This window comes from Fonticula alba (genome assembly GCF_000388065.1).
Source record: "Fonticula alba strain ATCC 38817 unplaced genomic scaffold supercont2.7, whole genome shotgun sequence".
NCBI lineage: Eukaryota > Rotosphaerida > Fonticulaceae > Fonticula > Fonticula alba.
Window position 1 is genome coordinate 1,855,543 of NW_009242977.1, and position 12,279 is coordinate 1,867,821.

Below are 12,279 nucleotides of genomic sequence, written 5' to 3' on the forward strand. Positions count from 1 at the left end.
CCACATATACCACACCACTAGTCGCAAGACAGAGCACCATGCTCCGCCAAGCATTTGGCCGCCTGGGCACACCTCTGCGCCAGGCTGCTGCCCTGGCGCCCGGTCTCCGGCCGACGCTCACCCCTTCCGGGCCCGTACCCGCCGGGCTCGGCCGCCTCTTCTCCGTGGGACGTGCTCGTCTGAGTGCTCCCCCGGCCCGGTCATTTGCCTCGACTAGCACTCCCAAAACGCCGGCCAGCGGCCCGGCCGCGCCGGGTGCCGGTGCTTCCACCGTGGCCACCGCCGCCAGTGTCCCCAAACCCCTGGCCACGGCCACGGCCACGGCCACGGCCACGGCGGCTGCTTCGTCCCAGCCCGCGGCGGCCGCTGCCAAGATGGCCACCAAAAGCCGGATCCTGGCCTCGCTCCGCACGCCGCGCGGTTTGCTGCGTGCTGGCCTTTTGGTCCTCGGGACCGGGGCCCTCCTGTCGGACTCGGGCCGCTGGTGCGTGCGCGCCAGCCAGCGCTTTGTCCTTGCCTTCGCCCTGACCGTGGCCTCCCTGAGCCGGTACTTGTGGGAGCTGCGCGACGACAAGCAAGACGAAGCGGCCTGGTCCCGGGCGCATACCTTCGCCGCGACCCTGGTCGCGTGGTACATCCGGCAGTTCGCCGGGGTTTTCGTCAAGGTGGCCCAGCATGCTGCTTCCCTGGAGTACCTCCTGCCGGAGGAAATCACCAGCGCCATGGTGGAGTTCCAGGATGCCGCGCCGCGCACCACCCCGGAGGAAGTCATCCGTGTGCTGGAGACCGAGCTCGGCATGCCCATCCAGCAGGCCTTCCAGTCCTTCGATCTGGATCCGGTCGGTGCGGCTTCCCTGGCCCAGGTCCACCGGGCGGTTTTGTGGGATGGTCGCGAGGTGGCCGTAAAGGTCCAGCATCCGCGCCTCCTCGACGACCTCCCGGTGGACCTGCGCATTTTGGAACTCTGTTCGACCCTCTTCGACAAGTTCCTCCCTGGCTACAGCCTCCAATGGCTGCTGAGTGAGATCCAGCTGAATTTGCCCCGCGAGCTGGACTTCGTGCATGTGCGTTTTTGCGCGCTCGCCATCCTCGGTCTTCCGGATTCCCCCCCTCCCCCCCCCCTCCCTCGCCTTCCCTTGTATCTGACACGTTGTGGTTTATCCTTCCCTGTTGATTGTGCCGTGCCGTGCCGTACCGTGCCGTGCCCCCCCCCCCCCCCTCGATGCACGGCCTTACCTCGCCTCACAGGAAGCCCTTAATGCGGACCGCGCTCGCAAGGCCTTCGCCTCGCGTCCGGACTCGAGCGGCCAATTGTCCGCAGTCCATGCCACTGGTGATCCGCGTGTGGGACTAATTGTTCCGGAAATCCACTGGTCCATGACCACCCCTCGCGTGCTGGTGATGGAGTTTGCCGAGGGCAAGAAGGTTTGTGCCCTGATTCCATTCCTGTGTGACGCGCCTTCGCCCATTTTGCATCTACACCGCCTCCATCCTCCTCCCTCCCTTCGGCTATCTCTCCATGTTTCCTCCAAGACGCTGGCGCTTTCTGACGTGTTTTCTCTCTCTCTCTCACACACCTCCCCCCACCCCCGCATCGGCAGATGAAGGACACCGCCTTCCTCGAAGCCAATAACATCAGCCCCCAGCGCGTGGCGGCGGCCTTCTCACACCTTTTTGGACACATGGTTTTTGAGGCTGGGCTCCTGCATGCTGACATGCACCCGGGAAATGTCCTGATCAACCCCCGCCCCAAGCCGGCCGGAGTCGACGCCATCGGGCCGCATCTGCCCTGGTGGGCGCGCTCCATGCGGGCCATGGGCCTCGGGAGACTGGTCCCGCAGGGGACCACCGACGCGGCCGAGGCGGCCGCCGCGGCCGACCGGGACTTCGACTTGGTGCTCCTGGATCACGGCTTGTACCGCGAGCTGTCGGAGAACTTCCAGCTGGACTATTCGCGCCTGTGGCTGGGCATCCTGGACCAGGATGAGCTGGCGGTCAAGCGGGCCAGCGCGCGCCTCGGTGCCGGGCCCCAGCTGTACCGGCTCTTTGCCAGCATCATCACCGCTCGGCCGTGGGACATGGTGGTGGGCAACGAGTTCATCGTCGACGAGGACGGCCGCGTGGTGTACCACGACAACAAGCCGGCGGCTCCCAACTCGCAGCATGTATTCATCGACCGGACAAATGTGGAGGTCATTGCCATCCGCAAATCCCTTGAAGGGTTTATCTTGGACATTTTCTCGATCATGCAGCGCATCCCCCGCGAGCTGATCATGGTCATCAAGTCCAATGACCTGGTTCGCCATGTTGTGATGGACCTCCAGCGTGATGATGGCCTTTCGACCATGCTGCAAATGACGCGCTTCTGCGCGCAGACCGCCTACCGCCATGAGTCCTCGCCGCCGGACCTGTCCCTGGCGATCCCCAAGCCGGAGTCCCTCCTGCCGGCCGGGGTCAGCCCGGCCGATGCCAAGCTGGATCTCTTTGGCTTTGGCGGCCGCTTGACCCTCGAGGAATTGGCCCGGGTGACGGATCCTTACTTCGACCTGGGCGACTCGGCGGACGACGACACGGACTTTGGCATTGCCGCCGCCCGGCGTGCGGCTCTCCGCCAGGCCGAGGAGCGCATTCTTCGCGAATCGAGCCTCCTCGGGCCATGGGCTCGTCTCCAACAGCGCCTTTTGAAGCTTCGTCTGGCCGCGTGGGCGCTCGACCGGACAGGCGCCCAAACAGCCGTTGCGTCCCCTTCGCCCGAGGCTGGCCTCGAAGGCGTGGCCGTCTCGCCGGCTGCCCAGGGCAATGCCACCCCCGAGACGACACTTTCGCTTGCGGCTTAGAGAAGTGTTCCTGGTCACCGGCCGCGAGCACGCCAAGAGCATCCACCTTCCCTGGGGGCCCCACCAAGCCACCCCGTCAATTGGTGTCTCCCCCCCCCCCTCCCATCTCACCTACGTTGCCTGTCCTTGAGACCCTTTGATACAGTTTCATGTTGCCCTGGCTGTGAGAGAAATACACCCCCCCTTAGATCAATGGCGCTTGAAGAGCATTTACACTTGGGAAGATGCCAAAGCTCGGGTGTGACCAGCGTGGGCAGGGGGAAAAAAGAAGGAAGAAGAAAAGGACACGGAAAAATGGAACAAGAGGAGGAGGAGAGGTGAAACACCCTACAGGGGCATAACTTGTCTATCATGGGAGAACAGCAAGGCAGCAGGGACGGCCTTCTGACGTGTGTGGGTGTGAGCGGGTGTGCTTGGGCCTCTCGAGGGGCCGCAGTGTGGTTTACTTCTGCAGAATGCAGGGGACATCCTTGCAAAGGTTGGTCGTGCTCCGGCGATTGAGCTGCCAGTGTGGCCGGGCGTGTCAGTAATGCGGAAGGGTGATCCCCCGCCTCCCTCATGGATGCAGGGCCTCAATGTGGGGGCATGCGCGTCTGGACATATTTCTGCAGGGGGGCGTGTGCCGGCGTGCGTACCTCCGGGAAGAACACGACCCCGGTGAGGCGCTCAATCTCCTCCACCGGGACCTCGAAATTGGTCAGCGGCACGGCGGCATCGATCGGGGCGTTGGGGACGAGAAAGGCTGCACAGGTTGATCGTGATAGGTTAGCTACACAAGCCAGAGGCAAAAGGGCGGCAGGCGGCAGGGCGAGGGCCGGCACAGGGACACCGCTCCAAGAGGCGCACCCGTCAAAGAGAGCTGCTTCCGGCCGGAGCCCTTGGGGTTGGTGGCCAGGATCACCTTGAAGAGGTGGGTCGGCACGCCGACGGTCGGCTGCTTGCTGTTGATCAGCAGATACTCGACCGAGGTGTGGGTGCCCTCCTGCCGGGGGCCGGTGGTGCCCTTGGCGGCACCACGCTCATCGGCCACCGAGCGCGGAGCATACACCGGTCCGGTATACATAATGACATCCTGGTAGGCCTGGCTGGTGACCAGGCGCCGGATGAAAGCCTCGATGCTGCCCCAGTATCCGCTGTTGTTGGAGCGGTTCTGCGGGACGACATTGCTCATGAAGAAAGTGCTGTCCTTCTCTGGGGGTGGGTAATGGGGAAGCGGAAGAGACAAGAGCAGGAGCAAAGGGAGCAGCATTGGTAGCAAGAGCAGCACCAGAAGCAGCAGAGGGTCAGAGCAGTGGCATTTGGCGCGACATCAGGGCCGTGGTCAGCCGCCTGGAGCAAGGGGAGTGTCAAAAGGGCACTACATACCATCTTGGTCGCTGTGGCGATCGCCGGCTGGGACCATGTGCCCGCGGTTGAGATCCGGGAAGCCGCCATAGTGGCGGTGCTCCACACGGAAGAGAGGCGACAGCTCTGGGTCCCCATTGAAGGTGGCCGGACGCTTGGCCTTGGCATTGTGGAGATACTCCTGGTTGATGTGGTGCAGAGTCCAGGTCGGGGTGCGAGTCCGGCGGTTGAACAGCACGAGGTAGTTCTCCCGGTCAATGAGCTGCTCGGACCCCTGGAGGCCATACTGGCCAATGAGGCCGAGCACCGGATGGTCAGCGGCCTGGCTGGCCTGCATCGGGAGCCGCAAAAGATCCTGCATCTGCTGCTGGGTGTAAGCCGGCCGAGCCGGGCCGCCGGCAGCCGGAGAAGCATCCCCAGAGGCCGGGGGCAGACTGGCCACCACGTCAGCCGGAGGTGCGGCCGCCACATTCTCGCTCTTGGCACCGCCACCCCAGAAGTTGCTCATGCTGGAGGTGGGGACCCCGGTGCCGAGCAGGGTGGCTGTCAGAGTGGCGGAGGCGGCGATGGCCGCCGAGCAGGCAAGAACGAGCTGCTTAGCGGAATACATGGGTTTTGTGGATGTACGCGTGTGCGCGCAAACACACGCAGAGAGAGAGAGAGAGCGAGAGAGGAGGGAGGGGGAGGGAAGAGGCAGCAGGGGTTGGGGGAGAAGCGAGTTGCCTCGAGTGAAGGGGACCCGCGCTTGAGGGTGGGTCCCCGGGCGGGGCCTCCTTTTTCCGGTCGCCCACCCTCGGCACCCACACCCGAGAGCCAGGGCCGAGAGAAGGTGATAGAAAGATCGCCGCCAACATCGGGGGAGGGGACCGCTGGCTGGGGGGAAATGGGTCCCCGCGCTCCCCCCCTCGGCCCCTTCCCTCCCCGATCGGGTTGGCTAGATTCATCCACAACCCCCTTCCGGCATGCGAGGGGGCGGGGGCGGAGGGGGTCTCCCTCTCCCCGGCGGAGCTAGACGAGGGTGGGGGAAAGGAGCTGAAAAGCCCCGGCGTGCGTTGGGACTTGGGATCAGCATGGTCGACAAGCGGGTCGAACCTCCCAGGATGGGGGCTCCGGTCCTGAAATGTGCGTGCGCCCATATGCAGGTGTGTATGCGTGCTGGGGGGAGAGGAAAAAAAGGAGAAAAAAAAGAAGACAGTGGCGCGCAAGTCCGTGAGGCGGAGACTTGGATCTATGGGATTATATTTGTCGGGGGGAAGAGGAAGGGTGTGTGCGCGTACGCGCTGCTCCGCCCCCCCAGAGGAGGAGAATGCACGCAAGGGGGGGGAGGGGAGGCACGCGACACGACAAGAGATGGGGGAGGGGGGGGGGAGAGAGGGGCACAGCACCGTGTGTTGGCCGGATGAGGGGAGGTGCGAGAGGAAGGGGAGAGGAGCACGGGCGGGCAGAGGGGCATGCATAGCATGATGGGCAAAATATGCCTCCACACATCGGCGTCCATATCCCGGCTCTCCGAGGGAGCTCGCCCTTACTGGACAGTGAGGGTGAGCTTGATGTTCATGGCCAGCAGCTCGTTGGTCAGGTACCGGAACACATACGGCATGGTGAGGAGCTCGATGTGCTGTGTGCGGGGGCACAAGAGTGGCACAGTGGCCGGTGGCAGGGCAAGGGCCAGCAAGAGATGAATGTTAGCCAAGATGCGTGGAGGAGGAAGAAAAATGCCAGGAAGCCGGGCTGTTTTGTGGTCAGCTCCCCCCCCCCCCCCCCCCCCTTGAGCTGGCCGCCATATGGTGTTTGGAAAGAAACCCCGCCAAAGAGCAACGTACATCGCCGGTGTCACAGTTGCGACAGGTGAGGGACCGGGCAGCCGTGGCAAGGGTGACCGGGCCGGAACCCACGGCGGTCGGCGCCGGGACCGTGGTCGGGCTCAGCATGGACCCGCACTTGACGCACACATGCGACAGGGAGTAATCCGAGCAGTTCATCAGGCGGTCCAGCAGAGTGAAGGACACACCGTGGCCAAGCAGCGAATCGCGCTCCATCTCGCCGAAGCGGATACCACCGGCGCGCTTGCGACCCTTGACCGGCTGCTGGGTGAGCGGGTCCACCGGGCCCGTAGTACGGACCTGGAACTTGTCGTTCACCATGTGACGCAGACGCTGGTAGTAGACAATGCCGAAGAAGATGTCCACACGCATCTCCTGGCCGCTGTGGCCGGAATAGACCGGCTCGTTGCCATAGTAGTTGAAGCCGGCGGCCTTGAGCTGCTCGGCGAAGAAGTCCACCGCGCGGTGCTTCTCCGAGAACCGGAAGGGCGTGGCGTCGGTGAAGGCCCCATGCAGGGCGCCGGACTTGGCGGCCATGGTCTCGATAAGCATACCGATGGTCATACGCGAGGGGAAGGCATTGGGGTTGATGATGATATCCGGCGTCATGCCATACTCGGTGAAGGGCATGTCCGCGGTGGGGTAAATCCGCGAGCAGACACCCTTCTGCCCGTGGCGCGAGGAGAACTTGTCACCGATGAGCGGCGTCCGGGGCACACGCAGGACGATGACGGCCTGTGTCAGGCCGCCCGAATCGCCGGACTCCGCGGCCACCAGGCGCACGGACTCCACGAAGGCGGTATCCAGGTTCTTGTAGCGCTCGACAAACTGGCGCCCGGTGACCGTGTCCACATAGCAATAAAGCGGCGCCCCGGAGTTGAGGAGGGTGCCGACGTGGCTGCGCGAGCGAGGACGCGAAGGGAGAGAGGGAGAGAGGGAGAGAGGGAGAGAGGAAGAGGAGACACGAAAGGCAAGTTAGCAAGGGAGGACCCGGCCCGGCAGGGGTCGGAGGATACGGCCATGCAAGGAAGAGGGGGGAGGGGGGACAGAACATACGGAAGACCATCGGTGTCAATGGTGTTGCCAGCCTGGCGGGGGTTGACCACGCCAAAGCGCAGCGGATGCTCCGAGTGGTGATCCTTCACCAAGTCCAGGCGCAGGGTCTGGTAAATGTAGCCCTGCTGGAAGCCACGCTCGAAGGCCATCTTGTTGAGGATCATGGCATCCTCCATGTCGTAGCCGGTGTAGGAGATGACCGCGATGACGGCATTCGTGCCGTTCGGGTAGTTGTCGAAGCCATACTGCTCAGCCAGGCGAGGGCGGACAATCGGCGACTGCGGGAACATCAGGCGGTAGAGCTTGTTGTCGGCGCGGTAGGGGAACGCATGGATCGGCGTGCCCATCGACTGCTTGGCCATCTATGGGCGGCCGAGGGGAGGGGGAGAACGATGGACGTGTGGGCATTAGATCGGGGGAGAGGAAGAAGCGAGAAGCGAGCGGAGCATGCCGCGGAGGGTGCGCCCGGCCGAGCACACGCACCTGGCATTGGTACATGTTACGCGGGGACTGGTTGAAGTCCGAGAAGGGAGTGAAGTTGGCCACCACCGACAGCATGTTGGTGGGCTCCAGCTCCAAGTGGGTGGTCAGGCCGGGGCTGATGTCGGAGTTGACGCAGGCAATGTTCATGAAGACCTGCACAGGGGCGGTGTGAGGAGGGGTGTTCACATGTGTCAATCGTCAGTGGAGAGAGAGAGGGGACAAAGGGCAAAGAGCAAGCGCCAAGGCAAAGAGCCCCCCCCCCCCCCCCCCTGCCGCCGCTCAAAACGCACCTGCTCCAAGGAGCCAATCAGCTCCACGGTGTTCGTGCCCAGGTGACGAACCGGGCGCATGAAGCGCGCCGGAGTCGAGAAGAGGTACAAACCGGGGAAGGGCCCACACTCGAGAGCCGGGATGAAGGCCACCTCCAGGGACTCCGGCGTGGCCGGGTGGCCCTTGCTCTTGTAGACGCGCAGGTCCCCGGCGATCGAGGCGGCCACCTCCTCCGGGCAGTAGCCAATCACCTTGCCATCCAGGAAGACCGTCAAATAGCTCGGCGGCACCGAGGCAGGCGACTGGTTTGGCGACATGCCGAGGGAGTTCAGGAGCTCCGGCAGGCCGGTCACATCGCCCTTGACACTGACAACCCGGCAGGAGTGGGTCATGTGGTTCAGCAGACCACAGGGGGCACCATCGGGGGTGTGGACCGGACAGAGGAAGCCTTCATAGAGGCAGGACAAGCGAGGGGAGGGGGGGGGGGGGCGGGCGGGGTAGCATGTCAGAAACTGAGGAAAAAAGAAGAAGAGAAGAGTGGAGGAAGGAGGCGGAGGGACAAGGAGGAAGGCCACCGCCATGGCCGCCGGACGCACCCCACGACTCGGGCAGCAGACGCCGCACGGAGGTGGTACGAAGCTCCGCGAAGAAAGCACCACGATGAATGGACCGGAAGTGGGAGATGTAGCGCATGTAGTTCAGCCGCTCGGCCACAATGGCATAGCCAGACACCTGCTGCAGGTCCAGGCCAGTGTGCGACACCAGGTTGCCCGTGGACAGGAGGTACTCCACCTTGCGGCCGATGTCGCTCGGGACTCGACCCATCAGGGCATTGAAGTAGTCGCCGTTGGAGAAGTCCGGCGCATGGCCGCGCCCAGCACGGCGCTGGTCCTGGGCAATCTGGGCCAGGTAGTTGGACAGCTGCTCGGCCAGCTTCTCCTTGAGGAACATCATCAGCAGGTGTCCCGGCATCAGGACCTCGTGGTTGTTCAGGGAGTCCGGATTGTCGGGGCTCGTGTCGCCGGCCACCAGGGACACCAGCTTCTGGATCATGAACACCAGCAGGTGGAACTTCTCGCGCGGGGTGTCCAGATGCACGAAGAGGATGTCGGCCAGGAGCTTGGAACCAACCTGGGCATTGGTCAGGTGGTCGTCAGCACGCATGACAACACGGAACTTCGACCCGAGGAAGGCCAGCGCCTGCTCGCGGGTGTACACCGCAAAGCGCTTGCCACTGCGGATCATGGACTCCACGCGGTCCGAGAGGAAAGTGTTGTTGGTGCTGCGCCGGGTGATGGTGTCGAAGATCTCCTGGTCGGTGATGTCCACGAGGCACTAGGGGGCGCGGATGGATTTCGATATGCGCACGAAGCCCCGGTGGCGGTGGCAACGATGAACGACCGGGGGAGTTAGCGTGTGCATGCATGCATGCATGTGTGTGTGTGTGTGTGTGTGTGCGTGTATGCGCGTGTGTCTAAGCGAGAGACAGAGAGACCCAAGGAGGAGAAATGCCGGCAGGTGGAGTGCGCGCACCTTGATCACCAAGTACGCCGGGAGGATGTACTCGCGCTTGAGGAAGGAGAAGCGCACGGTGAAGTCACCGTGCGTCAGGTAGTGCACGGTGATCGTGTGCGCCGACTGGTCCGGGCGGACGGAGCGGATCTGCGCACCGAAGTTGGAGTAGCTCGGGCCACGCTTGTGGAAGGACGGCCGGGTGATGGCGAGCACCTGTGGAAAAAGCCGCACAGACCCGAGGGCAAGAGGGGGTCACAGGACCATGGTGAGGAGCGGGCGGCAGGGGAGGGGGAGAAGAAGGAAGGGGAGGAGGGGGGGGGGAGGGGGGCAGAGCAAAAAGCGCAAGGCACGAACGTGATTCCGGCGCGGGACAATAATCTGACGGAGGAGCTTCTCCAGACCGTTGACAATGAAGACACCACCCATCTCGTCGGCATCCTCATGGCGGTCGACCAGCTCGCGCGGGGTCATGCGCTCGAGGTTGCACCGATTAGACCGGAGCATGACCGGCAGACCGCCAAGGTTGCGGCTGATCGTCTGGATGGGGCCGTCATTCACGCTGAAGGAGATGGTTCCCTGCAGGCGGCCGCGGTAGGAGGTCCCGCGCGCGCGGCACTCCGCCGGGAAGAGCCAGCGCCGCTGGTCCTGGAAGCCCACCTGGTCACGCTCGGCCGGCTGCGGCCGGGACACGGTCACGTCGCTGAACCAGAAGCGCAGGCGGTTGCCACGGGCATCGGACACCGTGCGTGCGTCGATCAGATTCACGGCCGTCTGGAGATTGTCCATAAAGAAGTTGAACGAGTCGATGTGCGGGCGGACAAGATGCTACATATGGACAGGGCAAGGACACAGGCGAGCATTGGAGAGCGGTCAGCAGGGGGGGGGGGGAGGCGGGGCGGCGGCGGAGGATGGCAGCCGGGAGTGAGGGAAAGCCGCTCTCTTGGGCGTCCTTTCGAAGGGCCCGACGGGGCGCATGGGCAAGAAAGGGACATCAGGGCGTACAGTCAGGTACTCGCTGGACTGGGACGGGATCTCCTGGTCGCGGGGCGCGCCCTGAATGGCCGGCGCCCGGGACGCCGGGCAGGGAAGCGGGATCTCGGCGGCAGAGGGCATGCTGCGTGGGCAGGGCGGCGGTCTCGGGAAGGTGGGTGGCAAATGGCCGAGCGACGAACGGCGAGCGAGCGAGCGAGCGAGCACAGGCAGCGGCAAGGGGGCAGGGGAAGGAGGAGCAGGGGGCGGAGGAGAGAGGCGGCAGGAGGAAGGGGGAGAGGGGCGATGCCAGATGCCGGATCTTGAAGGCCCCTCGACAGGGCGGCGGGCGGAACCGCTGGCGCCCAAAAATCCCCCTCTCTCTCTCTCCCTGCCCCCCCCCCCCCCCCCCCTCCCGCCAGATCTCTCGGGCCTCGGTGGGGAGGAACCGGCTGGTAGAAAGAAGGGGGGGGGGGGAGCCAGGCAGAGGGACACAGGGCAGGTGCGCCCGGCCGCGCGCCGCCGCCGTCCACCACCGCCCGCCCCCCTGCCGTCGTGGCCGCCACGCGACGCCTCGCGACGCGGCCGCCCCGGCCCAGCGTGGCCGCGGTTTCCCCCTCTCCGCGCGCGTGCACGTACTCAGAGTGAAAGAGAGTGAGGGAGAGCGAGGGAGAGCTGAACTCCAGACGCGACCATGTGCGCCGGGCTGGCCTCCCAGCCCGGCGCGCGCAGGACACCAGCAACCCTCCCCGCCCAGGAGGGAGGGTTTTTGCTCAAGTACCCGACAACCACGCGGAAGTTCTCAAATGTTTGTTATCACGTGCAAACAACGCCAAATTCCGACAACCGCCGCGGCAGCATGGCACCGCCCTCCGTTGTTCTCTGCTCCCGACGCACCCCGCGCGTGCTTCCGTCGGCCGTGCTCGAGGCCCCCCCCCATCACTCCCTCCGCCCGAGACACGCGGCCGGGGTCAGGCACATACCGAGCGAAAGGGCAGGATCTGGTCCCACAAGCAAGGGGGGGGGGGGGGGGGGGGGGGGGGGCAGAGCAACGCTGGAGGGAGGTGGTCAAAGTTATGATGTATTGGTTGCACTGTGTGGAGGTGCATCTGCGCATGTGGAGGCAGGGGAGAAAGGCGGCGTTCGCCTCTTCGGCCTTCTTTGCCCCCCTCCGCCGATCAGGCTGGCCTGGTGTAGATCGAGCAGGGCCCACAATGGGCCGGATCTGGTCGAGAGGACACACGCACATATGGGCCTATGTGCGTGTGGGCGAGAGGGGGGGGGGGTGCCCAGATGGACGGCCTCCGGACCCACTGTGTCTGAAGGTGCACAACACGCACGTCCCGTAATGCGAGATGCATGGGCACAAATGCATACACACACACACACACACTTAGTGCTTCTTCTTCTTGCCGAGCAGGCGTCGAGCCTGGTTCGGGTTCCGGCGACCCATGCCGATGGTCACATTGCCGGAGGCACCGGCCAGGGTCCGGCCACTGGCGCCAGTCATGATGGACGGCATGTAATCCGGGTTGCTGAGGTCATTGGCGCCAGACTGGCGAGCGGCCTGGCGCTGAGCCGAGCGCAGCTCGCGCACCGCCGTCCGATACTCCTTCTGATCACCGGCGAGAATGAGATTCCGGGCCTTGTGGTGATGGCCACCACGGGGAGCCGCACGAGAGTAGCGCGTGCCCCGGAGCCGGTACTGGAAGTTGGCCCGCAGGTAGACGGTCAGCTCGCCGGTGATGGCGCACGTGGAACTGGCCGCGCGCATGAGGGTCGGGTGTCCGCAACGGGGGCAGAACTGCTTGGACATGTCGCGAGTGACCCTTCGGGTGGATGGGCGGGTGGGTGAGCGGGCGCACGCACGCATGACGGGGGGGGGGGGGGGGGGGGGGATCCCCGTGTCAGAAAGGGAGCGAGGGGGAAGCACAGGGAAGGGCGGCAAAGTGACGACGCACTCAGTGCAGGCATGGCACCGA

General features: G+C 64.7%; 4 protein-coding genes across 5 annotated transcripts; 1 reads left to right on the forward strand and 3 right to left on the reverse strand.

Moving 5' to 3' along the window:
- Positions 1-38: 38 nt before the first annotated feature.
- Positions 39-2,837, forward strand: H696_04594 (Atypical/ABC1/ABC1-B protein kinase; the record flags this gene model as incomplete). The annotated part of the gene is made up of 3 exons (XM_009498478.1): positions 39-1,064; positions 1,249-1,425; positions 1,602-2,837. 3 exons carry the CDS (start codon positions 39-41, stop codon positions 2,835-2,837), a joined length of 2,439 nt encoding a protein of 812 aa, XP_009496753.1.
- A 310-nt stretch (positions 2,838-3,147) lies between these two features.
- H696_04595 lies at positions 3,148-4,854 on the reverse strand. Of its 2 annotated transcripts, XM_009498479.1 has the most exons (4): positions 4,203-4,854; positions 3,684-4,028; positions 3,473-3,579; positions 3,148-3,339 (listed from the first exon to the last, which is right to left on the reverse strand). In XM_009498479.1, the coding sequence occupies exons 1-4, from the start codon at positions 4,789-4,791 to the stop codon at positions 3,280-3,282; spliced, it is 1,101 nt and encodes a 366-aa protein (XP_009496754.1). In that variant the 5' UTR covers positions 4,792-4,854; the 3' UTR covers positions 3,148-3,279. The 2 variants fall into 2 exon arrangements, with proteins under 2 accessions (XP_009496754.1, XP_009496755.1); XM_009498480.1 differs by lacking the exons at positions 3,148-3,339; positions 3,473-3,579 and having other exon boundaries at positions 3,603-4,028.
- A 549-nt stretch (positions 4,855-5,403) lies between these two features.
- Positions 5,404-10,614, reverse strand: H696_04596 (DNA-directed RNA polymerase I subunit RPA2). The gene is made up of 9 exons (XM_009498481.1): positions 10,331-10,614; positions 9,683-10,153; positions 9,347-9,541; positions 8,410-9,148; positions 7,834-8,261; positions 7,544-7,696; positions 7,061-7,422; positions 6,005-6,902; positions 5,404-5,799 (listed from the first exon to the last, which is right to left on the reverse strand). Exons 1-9 carry the CDS (start codon positions 10,439-10,441, stop codon positions 5,707-5,709), a joined length of 3,450 nt encoding a protein of 1,149 aa, XP_009496756.1. The 5' UTR covers positions 10,442-10,614; the 3' UTR covers positions 5,404-5,706.
- A 1,076-nt stretch (positions 10,615-11,690) lies between these two features.
- Positions 11,691-12,113, reverse strand: H696_04597 (hypothetical protein; the record flags this gene model as incomplete). The annotated part of the gene is made up of 1 exon (XM_009498482.1): positions 11,691-12,113. The coding sequence occupies one exon, from the start codon at positions 12,111-12,113 to the stop codon at positions 11,691-11,693; it is 423 nt and encodes a 140-aa protein (XP_009496757.1).
- Positions 12,114-12,279: the final 166 nt, after the last annotated feature.